The sequence below is a fragment of the Lathyrus oleraceus genome, chromosome 5, assembly GCF_024323335.1.
Source record: "Lathyrus oleraceus cultivar Zhongwan6 chromosome 5, CAAS_Psat_ZW6_1.0, whole genome shotgun sequence".
NCBI lineage: Eukaryota > Viridiplantae > Streptophyta > Magnoliopsida > Fabales > Fabaceae > Lathyrus > Lathyrus oleraceus.
Genome location: NC_066583.1, coordinates 514,489,799 through 514,507,423, shown reverse-complemented (window position 1 = coordinate 514,507,423; position 17,625 = coordinate 514,489,799). Strand labels below are relative to the sequence as shown.

General features: G+C 35.1%; 2 protein-coding genes across 2 annotated transcripts; one reads left to right on the top strand and one right to left on the bottom strand.

The window, feature by feature from the left end:
• Positions 1-9,100: 9,100 nt before the first annotated feature.
• Positions 9,101-10,387, bottom strand: LOC127081739 (F-box/kelch-repeat protein At3g23880-like). The gene has a single exon (XM_051021963.1). The coding sequence runs from the start codon at positions 10,385-10,387 to the stop codon at positions 9,101-9,103; it is 1,287 nt and encodes a 428-aa protein (XP_050877920.1).
• Positions 10,388-14,157: 3,770 nt separating this feature from the next.
• Positions 14,158-14,913, top strand: LOC127081738 (uncharacterized). The gene has a single exon (XM_051021962.1). The coding sequence runs from the start codon at positions 14,158-14,160 to the stop codon at positions 14,911-14,913; it is 756 nt and encodes a 251-aa protein (XP_050877919.1).
• The last annotated feature ends 2,712 nt before the right edge of the window (positions 14,914-17,625 follow it).

Sequence of the window (17,625 nt, the reverse complement as noted above, 5' to 3'; positions counted from 1 at the left end):
TCAAACTTTCCAATGCACTTGGTCCCACCTCAAAATCATAAAAAATGAAGGAGTTAGGTCCTTGGGAAGTTGACCCAAAATTAGGGTTTTAGTCAAAACATGTGTATGTGAATTTTGCCAAAATGGACCAACTTCAAGCCCTTCTGTTTGAATGATAAAAGCCTCAAGTGACAAAACCTTCAACATAAAAGTTGTATATCTTTTCAAGACAATGAATTTTGACTTAAATTTTTCATCATTTGGATTTTTTATGAGAAGGTTATGGGCACTTGAAGTTGGACTTTTTCACATTTCAATTGTTATGTGACCTATAATGTTTTGTATTATAAGATGTGTTTCTTTTAGAATTATGAAATTTTGTCCAATATAACAAGTGAAGTAGACATCTCAAACTTTCCAATGCACTTGGTCCCACCTCAAAAGAATAAAAAATGAGTGAGTTAGGTCCTTGGGAAAATGACCCAAAATTAGGGTTTTAGTCAAAACATGTGTATGTGAATTTTGCCAAAATGGAGTTTACACAAAGAAACATAAAGTTTGGAGTTTACACAAAGATAAATTTGATATAATACGACTTGATATTAATAAAGTTTGGAGTTTACACAAAGAAACCTAATGGTGATGACGGGGATCACCTAACCGACCTCCGGTCCCATATCCCCTAGCTACCCTAACCCTTGGCCCTAACCCACGTAGACGATTATGCACCGGTGTTTGTTCATCTGAGGGGCCAGGAACGTCACTACCAACTACAGGAGAAGGTCCGTTGAGTTATTCAGACAACTCAGCATAGTCTTCAGTATGCAATAATGGTGTACCGCCGTAGCTGAGCTCATGACCCATGCCAGAGAAGTTGGGATGTGGTTGACTCATGGATAGGCGACCGGGATGGTTGAAGGGAGACATGGGTGTGAATGATGCGTCTAGGAAAGGTTGGAAAGGTTGTTGGGGTGTTTGGTAGAGATAGGGTTGTGGGATGTTTTGGTTTTGTGATGTTTGAGCTTCTTGGCTACGGTAGGAGGAGGGGCGGTTGGTGTTTTGGCTAAGGCGACTTTGGTAGGGTGATGATGTGGGTGCAAAGCGATGTTGGGTCTCAGGTTGATGGTCAATTTGTTGGTGGTGGTATGGGGTATGTTCTTGGTATTGGGGTTGGGTGAATGACATGTTTTGGTTGTATGTTTGTGTGTTTGTGGAACGGAAAGTTTGACGGATAGGGGGTTGTGAGTAACCGGGCTGAGAATATTGTTAGGGGTTAGATGTTGATCCTTCTTGTGTGTAACTTGCCTGGCGTGGGTCGTAGAGGTACATATCTTCGGCGATGAATTGAAAACCAACCGATCTGTACCAAGCCATATAAGTACGACTTGGTTTTACCTCATTTGGCATGACTGCGTCAGTTAAGACATGGTCATGACGGTGCTTCCACTTGCGACACTCCGATCTTACGAAGTTTTGCCAAGGGTTGAAGTTCCATTGGTCGTTCACTTTACGCATATGCCATTCTCCTAGGCTAGCTGGGGGATCTGGGATATTCTGGACCATACCGAACTGCAGCTTCACACGATCGGTGTTGTGCATCTCCACAATTGTGAACCGTATTATCGGTGTGCATGTTGTCCATACGGCTGCGTCTTCAGCGTTGACCTCATGGGAATGATCCAGATTAAGGTATGGACGCCAAATGAACTGAAATGTTAAAGAAGATAGGATTATAATGAATGTAGAAAAAGTTAACATAATATAACGAAATAACTAAGTTATTTTGCTTACGTCTGTCGGTCGAAGGTGATCCAACAGGTTGCGATACTGAGTAATACAGTGTCTCGGACATCTGTTGTAACTCATACCACGTGCCGACCATCTACACCAAAAAGTTAAAAAAAATTAGTTTGAGGTAATAAACTTTAAGGAAGTAAGTAAAAATATAGCAATTTAAACAACTTACTTTTGTGCATATGGAAAAGTGAAAGGGTTGTTATTGGCCGGTGCTAGAGACGGTAGTATTGACCAACCCCATGCTTGTAGCAAAACAGTACATCCAGAAAATATAGATGTGTCTTTGTGGGAGTTTTTGCACAATGAACTATAGAGATAGGCTAAACAAGCAGATCCTCAACTGTAACTTCCTATTCTATCTACATGTCTAAGTAGAGGTAAGTACATAATATGCATGCTAGAACCACTACCTTCGGGAAATAAAAAGGATCCTATTAACAACATAATGTAACACCTAGTTTTTATTATTCGAGCATCTTCGGTAGAATTCTCATCTAAGTATAAACTATTATAATATGACTTTAGGCGTGAGAGTAGTATACCTTGACCTCTAGCATTATCATCTAACAAATCAGTGTCTAAAAGCTCCATGCAAATTGATTTGCATAGTTGGTCTTACCATTAACAGCTTTGCCTTCAAAAGCATGTAGACGTCTTCTAACGTCACGGTACACTCACCGGTTGGGAACCAAAATGTGTGTGTCTCTGGCCTCCATCTTTCGCATAAGGCTAGAATGAACTTGTTATCTATATACCAAGACATAATCTTGCTAATATGACCAAAACCGGCGAGTTCAACATAAGGTTGAATCATCGGGTCCATATGAACATATTCGTGGACCCGAGTTTGAAACCTTGATACATCTTATAATAGAAAGAATAAAACACTTGACTAAGTTGGTATGTCAAAATAAAATGCGGTTGGTGAAGATGAAAGATAAAAAGTTAACAAAAGAAAAAACTTACATATGTTGCGATGTTTGCAACTGTTCCTCTATGTGCTTCGTCCATTGTGAGTAAAGACATATTGTTGGGGAGTTGGTGTAGATGAAACTAGAAGATGTTGTTGAAGATGAAATTGTAAAAGAAGTATTGTAGAGGAAGTAGTGAGAGTGATGGTGTGGAAGAAGTGTTGAAGGAGTGGATGTATTTATAGGCAAATGGATGGGAGCATGAAAATTTGTGTTTGCATGGTGTCTCCATATGAATTGGCGACCATGTACAATCCTTAAGAGGGGTCGCCATTCAAATTGGCACCTCCATAGGGACATGCATGCAAGGATAGGTCTGAATGCTTGGTTTCGAGGTCTGAATGCATGGTGTCTCCACTTGAATTGGCGACCATGTACAAGGATTAAGTGGAGGCGCCAATCCATTTGGAGACACCATCTGCATGTCTGACACGTGGCTGTCTTGTCTCCTGCATGCTGAACAAGTCACTTGTTGATGGCTTGCATGGTTGACACATCATCTCTGACTGTCTTACATGTCCGACACATGGCTGTCTTGTCTCCTGCATGTTGAAGAGTCACTTCTTGATAGCTTGCATGGTTGACACATCATCTCAGACTATCTTGCATGACTGACACATCATCTCAAACTATCTTAAATGTCTGACACGTCATCTCAGACTAGCTTGCATGTCCGACACATCATCTCAGAACTAGCTAGCATGTGAGACACTGATACCATCTATTTAAGTGTCTTACTATCAACATCCAAGACACTTCACTCACATTCATCTGCAGTAAGAAAATAGTTTTCATCTCCACAATGTCATCTTCATCATTATTCAGTGTCAACGTTCACTGCAACGGTGAAACTTTCGAGTCTGAGCTTCATGGTTTTTGTTTTCGAAACACTGATACCATTAGAATCACGATTAAGAAAAATGCAACCTTTTTTGCATTTGAAAAAAAGAATACAATCCTTTATAGGATCGGGTATTGTGTCAAAGATCACATATCAAAATCCAATATTTTTTGAGAATGGTCAATGCAAGTTTTTCCCCCTTAAGGTACGAGACGATGAAGATGTTGAATACATGTTTGTTAGTCATGAACATTCAGGCAACAATTGTACCGAGTTGTACATTACTCTACAACCATGTATACCATCTCAATAGTCTCAACTAATCGATCAGGATGAAGGTGGTGAAGATGATGCACAATGGTCAGATGAACTCAACCCAGAAGCAGAAGTAGAAGTCGACGTTGTTGATGAAGAAGAAGAGGAAACCGAGATACAGGTTGATCACATGCTGAACAACGACGATGAAGATGATGATCAACCACCACCAATACCTCCTAGTCATGTCTACAATCCGCCTCAACATATGACAAATATGGATCTTCACGACGATGAAACATCCAACAGTGTCTTCTATAACCCGTATCCGAGATCAGAAGGCGAATTAAAGGTGGGAGACATGTTTCGTACCAAAGAAGAATGTGTTTTGGCAATCAAAAAATTCCACATGAACAACTTTGTTGACTTTAGAGTGAAACGCACTGATTCTAGAAGGTATGTTATCGAATGTCGTAACATGCTTTGTAAGTTTCGTTTGGTTGCGTCTTACAAGAAGAAAAACGACTCTTGGGAGATCGCTTCAATCGACCCACCGCACAGTTGCATTGCAACTAACGTTGAACAAGATCACCATAAACTGAGCACAACTTTGATATGTCAAGACATTCTGCCATCGGTAAATAAAGACCCATTAGTGAAGGTGAGTATAATTATATCCCATATCAGAACAACATATAATTATACTCCATCTTACAAGAAAGCATGGATTGCGAGGACAAAGGCTGTTGAACAGGTTTTCGGCAACTGGGAGGATTCATTCAAGGAATTGCCACGGTTTTTATGGGCACTAAAAACATATGTCCCAGGAACTGTGGCAATTATGGAGACAGTGCCAGCAATGATGCCACACGGAACCTGTGATACAGGTAATAGAATATTTCACCGTCTCTTTTGGGCATTTGACCTGTGCATCAAAGGTTTCGCATTTTGCAAACCTATTATTCAAATTAATGGCACTTGGGTATACGGAAAATACAAGGGTACTTTGCTCATGGCGGTTGCATAAGACGGTAACAACAATGTCTTTCCCATTGCCTTTGCTCTTGTTGAAGGTGAAACGGCTGGTGGATGGGGTTTCTTTCTTCGACATCTCAGAACGCATGTGGCTCCACAAGCCAATCTCTGTTTGATTTCTGATAGACATGCTGCCATTAAGAGTGCCTACAACAACCATAACAACGGATGGTATGATCCTCCTTCTACACATGTCTACTGTATCAGACACATTGCACAAAACTTCATGCGTGCTATAAAAGATAAGAATCTTCGCAAGAAGGTGGTGAATGTTGGGTATGCTTTAACTCAACCTCATTTCAATATTATCGTGATGAAATTAGACTGTCTAATGAAGACACAGGGAGATGGATAAATAACATACCAGTAGAGTAGTGGACAAGAGCATTTGACGGTGGTTGTCGATGGGGCCACATGACAACAAACATTGTGGAATGCATGAACGGGGTTTTCAAAGGAATTCGAAATTTGCCGATAACCGCCTTGGTAAGATCAACCTATTATAGGTTGGCCACTATGTTCGCAACCAGAGGTGAAAGATGGAGTGCAGTGTTAATGTCTGAGCAAGTATTCAGTGAGTGTTGCGTGAAGGTCATGAATGAGGAGAGCATCAATGAAGGAGAATTGCGGTCCAAAACGCAGCGGAAATTAAAATTTCTCCTTTAGAGATCCTTACGAATGGTCATGATCAGTGATAGAATATTTACCTCTTGTGATGATTGAAACCTTTGGTGCAGATCTCTTGTGACTATCAAAACCTTTGATGCAGATCCACGAAGCGATCACGAACGTTGAACGATGACAACGTCTCTACTCAGTCCACACGAACGGGTTCCTTCAATCTCAGTGCTAGCTGGTACGAATGAAGGCTTTGAGTGAGAGAGAGAGAGAGTGAGAAAACGAAAATAATGCAACCGCAAATTTTTGCTTCTGCACAAGGGTTCTATTTATAGAACCACTTGTGTGGGCTTCAAGCTAAAAGCCCACTTAAGTGTATTTTGGCCCATATCTTATAATATGCCCAAAATCACTTAAGCTCATGGTACCTTACCATATTTCGTATTCTACTCAAGTACACCGTACCTTACGATGTTCTATAACTCACTTAAGGGCACCGTACCTTACGGTATTCCTTAGTTACTCTATCTCTCATCAATCCGTCCTTTGTGTGTGACCCTGTAGGTTTTCGTGACGTTGGCAATTATACTAAATCACACATTTAATATAATAAACAGTGAGCGGTATCTAGCAACACATCACTGCTACCCAAGACACGAAAATGTCATGTGATCTGACAAAACCTTTCTGTGATGATAATTATGTGTATAATTACCCTTTTGCCCTTATGTCTATATTGAACACAAGGCATAGACCGTGTCATCCTTGTCCAGTTCAATATTGGGCCCATAGACATTTATCCTGTTATGCAGGATGGGCAAATTCCATCTAGGTCACTCATGTCCCTCATCATGCTTTGTGGAGTACCCATCAACTGTCTTTATGGTTATCCAGTTACGGACAACGTTGGATCAGCAATAAAGCCCTCGACTCTACATCTAGGGTCCATAGTGGTTTCAGGTCGAAGAGTGGAATACACTATTATCACCATGAGAATAACTTATGACACCTTGCATAACTTTCTATATAGTATTCTCATAGCGGGTCAATCCGGTATAAATATTACTCCTAATATTCATACCTATGTTTAAGACTTGATAACTCTTTATCCATGATCCATGAGATGTGATCATCAGTCTACAAACATAATAGTCTTAATGCTTTAATGTTATCCCACTTCACACTAAAGCTCGACTACGGATACTTTAGGAATAGTGTCCTTATGTTTAATGTGTTCTCATGATTAAGTCACACTTAATACATTAAACGGACTATCTATTCCAGGGACTTTATTAATCAACCATAATAAAGAGAATGCCTTTTATTATTCGATACAAGTACCAAAATGTATTGGCCTCTAGGGACTTTATTAATTACACCATAATAAAGAGAAATTTGCCGATAACCGCCTTGGTAAGATCAACCTATTATAGGTTGGCTACTATGTTCGCAACCAGAGGTGAAAGATGGAGTGCAGTGTTAATGTCTAGGCAAGTATTCAGTGAGTGTTGCATGAAGGTCATGAATGAGGAGAGCATCAAAGCTACCACACACGCTGTAACAGTCTTTGATCGTCATAGACAAAATTTAAGCGTCCAGGAAATAATGGGCAACAACGAGGGGAGACCAAATTCGCACCCAACCAAAGATATTGTCAAGTCTCTCAATACTTCTGATTTTTTCCCCTTCTGGTATTTTCCCATCTAACCATCGAACCAACTCCCTCTTCAGTTGATCGAACATGGTGATGTTCCAAAACAGCATCAGCATTTGAGGTTTGTCTCTCGCATAAATCACCTTACCGTATCGGCGACAAACACCAAACATGATAGCCAAATGATTATATGAGTTGTGGAACAATTGGTCACACAACGCATCTATTTATAAGACAAATAGGCATTTAATGAGGGAGTCGGCAATTGAATTGGCGATTCCTCTTAAAACCTACACATAGGCGCCAATTGGATTGGCTAGGGCACCTGCCCTAGCCAATCCAATTGGCGCCTCCATTCAAGTTTTAAGAAGAGTCGCCATATGAACAACTTTCATGTTCATCAAAAATCCATTTGAAACTTGGAAGGTCATCATTCATTTCAAAATATTATAGGTCATTTTGACTGAAACCCTAATTTTAGGTCAACTTCTCAAGGACCTAACTCACTCATGTTTTATGATTTTGAGGTGGGACCAAGTGCATTGGAAATTTTGAGATGTATACTTCAATTGTTATGTTGGACAAAATTTCATAATTCTAAAAGAAACACATGTGATAATACAAAACATTATAGGTCAGATAATAGTTGAAAAAATCAGAAGTCCAACTTCAAGTGCCCATAACTTTCTCATAATAAATCTAAATGATGCAATATTTATGTCCAAATTCATTGTCTTGAAAAGATCTACAACTTTCATGTTGGAGGTTTTGTCATTTGAGGCTTTTACGAAGGAGTCGCCAATTGAATTGGAGACTCTTCTTAAAACCTACACATAGGCGCCAATTGGATTTGCCCTAGCCAATCCAATTGGCGCCTCCATTCAAGTTTTAAGAGGAGTCGCCAATTCAATTGGAGACTCCTTCTAAAAATGGGATATTTTGGGAAATTTTTTGAAACTAGGGGTATTTTGGGAATTTCCTTGAAAAACTGAGTTATTTCGGTAAAAAAAACCTTTTTTTCTTCTTTCATAGTAAATTGAAAACGTTGAAGTTATATTCAAAATTTATTTATTTATAAATTTCATACTATTGAATTAATTTTAAGAGAGAATGAATTAATGTATGTAAATAGCATTAGTTTTTTTAAAAAAAAGTCTTTATAGTTTATCTTTTATTAAATTAATTTTTATAAAACTGATTTTAATTAATTATAAATTAATTTTAATAAAAAAATTCCTCAGGATTCAAATGCCTCGTAATAATCTACTAAGTTTTTTATTAGTACATGTTTAATTACAACTTTCAAAGTCTTTTTCTAGTGTTTTGATAAATAATTTGTTTTTTATGTGACGTTGGTTGAGTTGCTTTTTTTTTTTTTAAATTAGAAAAAAGTTATTATACGGTAAACAAAAATATTCTCTAACGACATGATTTTATGACATGATAAACACGTGGTGAAAAAAGGCTTGTAGTTATATATTTAAAATAATAAAAAAAATTAAAAGTCAGGTGAGAAGTTGAAAAATTTTAAAAAATATTATTGCGTAGAAAATATGCCGTAATATTTTATTTAAGTAAAAAAGACAAAGATGTTAGATTTCAAAAAGAAAATCACTGGAATTTTTAAAAATTGAGTTGTATCATAGAAAACACGTCGCAAACGAGTTTTAGAAAATCAAAAATAGGAAAAATTTGTCATAATGTATTGATGGGGTGCATGTATTAAGTGATAGCTTTTATGTAGCGATGTGTAATTCACGTCTCTTAGGTTATCGGTTGTTGGCCAATTGTCATTAACTTATGTTTTTATCAAAGTGTATATTTTCCTTCAATTTTATTTATGACTCTCTACACTCTAACTCTCAACCAGTCGGTTCACTATGTCAAATAATCATCTGGTTCATAAACTAAATTAACCTATAGATCCTAAAATGAATAACATAAACTAAATTAGGAACAAGGTGATGTCAAACTCTCAATGCAGTCTACTATGCCACCATACCTTGAGACATCTAGGTCAAAAAACCTTGAACCATTAAAACTCTTTTCAAGCGGAACAAACTGAAAAGTACCAATCATCCTTGGATCATATACAATCAACTGCGGAAGAAGAAAAGGCCTTTTAATTTGAAGCAACAGTTGGCCATCCTCATAAACATATACCACCTTGGTCAAGGAATACCGCATACTAGGATCTTCCAAGTATGAAATAGTGATCAATTTGGTCCAAGACTCTTTAATTCCATATTCCTTCATAAGCCAAACATCATGACCAGAAAGCATGCACAGGCAATCCGCGAACACGTCCAAGGTCAAGGAATTGGCATTGACCTCTTTATTATCGGGCAGCAAAACTTCCCGATAAGACTCATTGCCCAAATCAAAAGATACAATAATTGACGTAGGCCAATGTTGAGAAGAAGCCAACCAATTGATTGTGCCACTCACATATTTTCCCGATTCCCGTTCGGGGATGGTACCAAAAGGGAAATCCCCGTTATGTTTCCAAAATTTGGTACCTATAGTATGGACCTTCACTTGAGTTTTGTCAACAAAAACCACTTTATAATTACCAGTAAGAGAGTGATAGCCAAAACCATATGTAATCATAGGATGCCATTTAATTTTTGGTAAAATGGGTAATTCATATAATTTTCTAATGGAAGGGTTCCATAATTGAATGAATTCCTTAAACGCAAGACAGAGGATGCCATTGCAAGAGCCAACAATATGCATGGTCCAATTATAATTGTCTGAATGATGCCAGAGGAGATTGAGGTCAGTAGTTACAGCAGTGTTGAGAAAGAAGTTTGGTGGAAACATAGTGAGCATGCCCGAATTAGTGAATCCTAAAGAGTTGAGCGAGTGCGTGGTTGAATTGGTAAGGTGTTTTTTGGCGAAGTTAGGATCATCAGATATTAGAGAATTCCATGATTTGGAGACACATCGGAGTTGGAGAAGAATTTGGACGGATAGTCTAGAGAGTATTTCTGTTATGAGATCAAAAGGAAGAGTGGGAAGTGAATCAATGATATTAGGGTTTGTTGATGAAATCGGATCAAAAGGAAGAGTGGGAAGTGAACCAATGATATTAGGGTTTGTTGATGACAGCTTAAAGAGTTTTCTGGCAAATTTATGAAAATTCCAAAAGTTACCTACACAACCGAATTGAACCGGAGTGGGAAGTGAATCATCTCCAGAATCGGTGATGTTAGGGTTTTTCCTCGAAATCATCATAATAGTCTGTCTAGGTTAGAATCAGAGGGAAAGGGAAATATATAAGGTTAGGGCTCACTAGCCTCAAATCATGTTATACTTTTTTTTTCTTTCAAAAATTGAAAACGCTTAAGTTTTATTCAAATTTTTTTACAAACATTTAAACTCATATATAATATATATATATATATATATATATATATATATATATATATATATATATATATATATATATATATATATATATATATATAAAATTTATTATAACTTATTATAAAAAAATATATAAAATATAAAATAGTAAAAAAAAATATAAATCGTATTATAAGAATTAAAGTTGAAAAATTATAAAAAAAACATATGAAACATTTTTTAAAAAACTTATTTTAAAAATAAATAAGATATAAAATTTAATATATAAAATATATAAAACTTATTCTAAACAAATATAATGAAATATAAAATAGTAAAAAAATATATAAACTTATTATAAGAGTTAAATTTTAAAAGTTATAAATAAGATATAAAATTTAATATATAAAATATATAAAACTTATTCTAAACAAATATAATGAAATATAAAATAGTAAAAAAATATATAAACTTATTATAAGAATTAAATTTTAAAAGTTATAAATAAAATATAAAATTTAATATATAAAATATATAAAACTTATTCTAAACAAATATAATAAAATATAAGTTTTTACACCGTCAAATTATGACAATCGTGTAAATTATTTTTACACCGTGTAAATTATTTTTACACCGTCAAACAATGACAAACGTGTATCCCACCAAGTCAGTTATTAAATTTTAAATTATTTATATGATTTGACACTTTAAAATATTTTGATTGAATGCATGTGTAATACTTTTTACATTGACCGTGCATTACCATTAAACTCAAATATAAAATATTAAAAAAATTAAATTAATTGTTATGTACTGTCAGTGTAAAAGTTTTATACTATCAATACATCACAATCATGTGTAATACTTTTTAAATGTTTAAAATAAAAGTCAAATATTTTAAATAAATAAGTGATTGTGATTAATTGATAGTGTAAAAAATCTTTATACTATTGGTGTATATCAATTAAATTTAAAAAATATATAAACTTATTATAAGAATTAAATTTTAAAAGTTTATAAATAAAATATATAAAACAACTATATAAAATATATAAAACTAATTATAATCAAACATATAAAATATAAAATAGTAAAAAGAAAGACATTTTATCTCAGAATCGTCTCTTTTCATTTCTCTTTCCTGCTTCTCAAAATCTCTTTCCATCTAATTTTTGCATCGTTATGGGTAATAACGTTCTCTACTGCGTTTCCATTCTCCGTAATCCATTCGTCGTTATCTCCGCATTTCCATTATCTTCACTTCATCCATTTCATCAACAGTAATCAGTTTCTCTTCTATCCCCTATTAATCCATTCCTTCATATAGGGATTTTAGCGTTGTGTTTCCATTCTCTGTAAATCATTTCACACTCTCTTCTCTGAATCATTTCTCATTCTCTTCTTCTAATCATTGAAGCATTAAAATTGTTTCTCATTTGAGCGCTTCGATTTGGAGATTCTTACCGATAATGTGACGTGAGATTCTCATTCTGAGTTTTGATTCAGAACGTTTCGATTCTCATTCAGAATATAATATATATTAGGGGTGTGAAAAAAAAATCAGTTATTCATAACTAAATTGTTATTCAAATTGTTACAATTTTTTTAAAAAAATTACTATATGTAAAAAATTTATATTTGTCTATTTTCATATTTTATCACATTATAAATTTATTTTATTTTTTATTTTTTTTAAAATTTTATAAAACAAATAATTTAAAAATAAAAATCAGTTTTTTTTACGAAAAATATTATATTCAGAATTTTTTTCCAAAAAAATTATCAAAAATATTTTGTATTTTTTCAGTAAAATTTTTTTTTTTAAATAATTTAGATTTTTTTTAAATAATTTTCTTTGATAATTTTTTTAATTTTCAAAAAGGTTATTTTTTCAAATTTTTCAGAATAAAAAATACTTTTATTTTCAGAATAAAAAATAATTTAAAAAATAATAATCATTTTTTATAATTTCAGAATAGAAAATATTTTTTATTTTCAGAATTTTTTTATTTTCGATTTTTTTTTTAAATAAATTTTTTTCTGTAATTTTTATGTTTTGGAATAATTTATTTTTTAAGATATTTTTTTCATTTTCAGAATATGATTTGATTATTTTCAAAAAAAATATTTATATTTTTTTTCTTTTTTCTGAATATTTATTTTTTTTTCTAAAAAAGTTGTTTTTATGTTTTTTAAATTTTAAAAGAAAAAATATTTTAAAACCTTATAAAATTTATTTACGTTTTTAATTTTAAAAATTAATATTAATTTAAAGAAAATAAAATTTAAATAAAATTAAATAATTTTGATTAAAATCAAAAATTGGTTTTAAACCGGTTCAAAACCAACTCTGAACCGGTTTAAAATTTTAAATTGATTTTTATGAGAAGTGGTTTGGTTTATTGGTTATCCATGCACACCCTAATATTTAAAATTTAAAATGTTAACATTCATAATCTGAATTTACTCTTAGAACTATTTTTAGAATAGGTTATCGATTCTAAATTATTTATAGTTATATCTATTTTTTTTGGGTTGATTTTGTTGCAAAATGGAACCACTTAAGAGGTGAAGAAGATTGTGGGTAATCCAACTAGTGATTGCTTGTTCTGTTACAACTAACGAAGGAAGTCAATTGAAATCCCAAATTCAAAAACTCATGGTATGTCATGTGTTCCACATTATTAGTTTCATAATTTTGTTAATACCAGTATTGTAATAGCAAGAACAAGTAAAAATCGAAGTATGAATCTATTACCACAATTCAGAAGTGCATTATAGTGATATATATGGTTTGTAAGGAAGAGATTTCATCAAGTATGAATCTATTACTTGCCATGATGTAGTCTCAAAATATAAAGGATACAAAAAGAGTCATAATTGGGACATTTGCAAGCATGTATAAAAACAAGCATGTACAAATGCTACTCACCACTAAAGGCTAACTAAATTTCTAAGCTGCTGAGATTAGCTTCTCAGATCAAACAGTACCACTAAAATATATTTAGAGAAAAAGTAAGAAAATTCATGAATAACAAAATACAAGGATTGGCTATACCCCACAAGCTCGACATTGAGTTTGTGAAACACCTTCAATTTATTTTTGAGGAAAATAAAGGTTCAGTGATAACATCTCGCCCACTAATTCGTTCTTGGAACATGAACTACAAAGAGTTGTTTAACAATAACTTTCTCACGCCCAAAAGACAAACCAATCTCCATATACTTGGTCATGTTATGTAAGATATGATTATGAGCCAACAACACACATGATTGATTGTCACATGGCAATAAATCAAGTTGACGTAGAACATACACTAGACTTCTATATTCAGCTTATGTGCTTTGTGATGAATTTATTCTTGATGAACCTATTCTTCTGTAAAATTTGTTTTATTTTAATAGTTGCTATTTTATCTCTGTTTAGTTAATAAAGAGGCCTATTATTCAGGTCCTAATTATCTGTTTGTTAGACTACTAGTGGGTGAAAAAACCTAACGCCCCTTTTCATTTGTAAAGGCTATTTAAGCCAAGTTTTTCCTTGAATAATTGATGAAGTGATTTCATCTCTCAGCAAATATTGAGTGTGTATTTTAGTGTGTGAACACAAGTTCTTACAAGTGGTATCAGAGCCCGCGATCTAGAGAGTGAGAAAAATGTCGAATGAAGGACAAAACTTATTGAGTATTCCTAAGTTCGATGGTGATTACGGTCACTGGAGTATGCTGATGGAGAATTTACTTTGTTCCAAGGAGTGGTGGCATCTCATTGATCCAGGATATGTCAAGTTGGGCGCAGATGCAATGGAAAGTGATGCGGAGAAAAAGGAAAGAGCAGATCTGAAACTAAAAGATCTGAAAGTCAAAAATTATCTATTCGCAACCATAGATAAGAGCATTCTGAAGACAATCCTACAGAAAGATACATCTGCACAACTTTGGGAATCAATGAGAAGGAAATATCAAGGAAGTGAGAGGGTACAAAGAGCCCAATTGCAAGCTCTCAGAAGAGAATTTGAAATCCTGGAAATGAAAGAAGGAGAAACCATTGTCGAATATTTCTTAAGAGTCATGACGGTGGCAAACAACATGCGCAACAATGGTAAGGCAATGCAAGACATTCAAATTGTGGAGAAAATTCTACGGACTCTAACCAAGAGGTTCAATTACATAGTTGATGAACTTCAAAGTTCACTCATTGTCCATGAACAGAAGTTCCGAAGAAGGATCGATGAAGAAGAGCATGTGCTTAAAGTGACTCAAGAGGAGAGAAGCGGAAGAGGAAGAGGAAAAAACACGTTTGGAGGATATCGAGGACGGGGACGAGGGAAACCACCACCAGCTTACAAAGCAGCAATAGAGTGCTTCAAGTGTCACAAAAAAGGACACTTCCAGTACGAATGTCCAGATTAGGAAAGATGGGTCAACTTTGCTGAATTAGAGCATGAAGATGAGATGTTACTCATGGCATACGTTGAAGAAAATAAAGCAACGAGAGAAGAAATATGATTCTTGGACTCTGGATGTAGCAATCACATGAGTGGAAATAACGAGTGGTTTACAGACTTGAATGAGGGCTTCAAGCAAACAGTGAAATTGGGAAATGACAGTCGTATTGCAGTGATGGGAATAGGAAGTGTGCGGTTATGTGTAGATGACACCCTTCAGGTAATCACCAACGTTTATTATATTCCTAAACTCAAGAATAATTTGTTAAGTATTGGGCAGTTACAAGAAAATGGGCTCACTGTATTGATTCATAATGGCACATGCAAGGTGTTTCATCCTATTAGAGGACTAATCATGCGTTCAAATATGAGTGGAAATAGAATGTTCTATTTCTTGGCGAAGATGGTGTCAACTCTACCTAAATGTATGCAAGTTGAAGCTGATGATGAATCACGACTATGACATTCACGGTTTGGACATCTTAACTACAAGGGACTCAAAACTCTTGCATATTGAGGAATGGTTGAAGGGTTGCCTACTGTGAAAACTCCACAGAAGCTGTGCACATATTGTCTCATCGAGAAGCAGCACCGAGATCCCATTCCTAAAAGAAATCTCTGGAGAGCAACACACAAATTGCAGCTTGGTCACTCATACATTTGTGGTCCTATTAGCCCAATTTCCAACAGTAATAAGAGGTATATCCTAAGTTTTATTGATGACTTTACACATAAAACTTGGATATATTTTTTGAATCAGAAATCAGAAGCTTTGGAGGATTTCAAAAGATTTAAAACATGGGTTGAAAAAGAGACTGGAACAAGCATCAAGTGTTTGAGAACGGATAGAGGAGGCGAGTATAACTTAAAGGAGTTTACAGACTTTTGCAGCACTCATGGGATCACTCGACAACTAACGACGGCATACACTCCCCAACAAAATGGTGTTGTTGAGCGGAAGAACCGGACGATCATGAATATGGTGCGGTCCATGTTGTCTGAGAAACAAATGCCAAAGGAATTATGGGCTGAAGCAGCAAATTGGTCGATTCATATTCTTAATAGATGTCCAACAACAGCTCTAGAAAACATGACTCCACAAGAAGCATGGACTGGCTTCAAACCAAGAGTGGATCACTTCCGAGTATTCGGATGTCTTGCTCATGTACATGTTCCAGATCAAAAAAGAATAAAGCTAGATGACAAAAGTAAGGCACACATTTTTCTTGGTGTGAGCAAGGAGTCCAAAGCATACAAACTCTTTGATCCTATTACCAATGAAATAACAATCAGCAGAGATGTAAAATTTGAAGAAAATGCATACTGGAAGTGGGAACAAAGCTAAGGAGAAGTGCAATCAGATGTACTGCACTAGGAAGATAAAAATTTAGATGCTAACAAAGAGTTACAGTTAGAAGAAGACTCTGATTCTAACAATACAAGTAACACAATCTCGCAAACAGGAGGAAACTCCTCCACAACCTCATCAGGTGGAAGCGAACCAAGCTCTCCTAAAGGAAGATCTTAGAGAGCTCCTGCAGAGATGTCAGAATACACAACCGGAGAAGGACTTTCAGAGGAGGAAGAAAAAGCAATGATGATGATGGCAGAAGAAGATCCAGCCACATACAATGAAGTTGTGAAATAAAAAAAATGGAGAGATGCGATGGCTAAAGAGATTGATTCGATATAGAAAAATGGCACATGGAGACTCACAACCTTGCCGAGTGGAGTCAAAGCTATTCGAGTCAAATGGGTTTCTAAAACCAAGCTTAACGAGCATGGTAATGTAGAGAAGCACAAAGCTAGGTTAGTGGACAAAGGATATGCGCAACAATATGGGATTGACTACACAGAGGTGTTTGCTCCGGTGGCTCGCCTTGATACAATAAGACTTATTCTGGTAACTGCAACTCAAAACAAGTGGGAAGTATCCCAGTTAGATGTCAAGAGTGCATTCCTTCAAGGAGAACTTAAGGAAAAGGTGTATGTACAACAACCTACTGGCTTTAAGAAGAAAGGAGAAGAAGAAAAAGTATATAATCTAAATAAAGCTTTATACGGACTGAAACAGGCTCTGCGAGCATGGTACAGCCGCATAGAATCGTACTTCGTTTGAGAGGGCTTCGAAAGGCGTGCTTCTGAACATACGCTATTTACAACAGAAAAGGAGGGAGGTAAAATCCTAATTGTCAGTCTTTACATTGATGATTTGATTTATACTGGGAATAATAAAAGTATTTGTGAGGAATTTAAGATATCAATGATGCATGAATTTGACATGTCTAATTTGGGAAAGATGGGCTATTTTCTTGGCATGGAAGTTATACAGAATTCAAAGGGGATATTCACGTGTCAAAGAAGGTATGTGAGAGAAGTGCTGGCAAGGTTTGGCATGTCTGATAGCAAACCAGTTGGAAATCCTATTGTGCTAGGCACACGGCTTTCCAAGGATGAGAAGGGAACCAAGATCGACTCAACCATGTTCAAGCAAGTTGTTGGAAACTTGACGTACTTGACAGCAACGAGACCAGACATTATGTTTGGAGTGAGTTTGATTAGCAAATATATGTCATCTCCAACTGAGGAGCATTGGTGTGCAGCAAATAGGATATTAAGATACATCAATGTCACAATTGAAATGGGAATTCTTTACAAAGGAGAAAGCATCACAGAA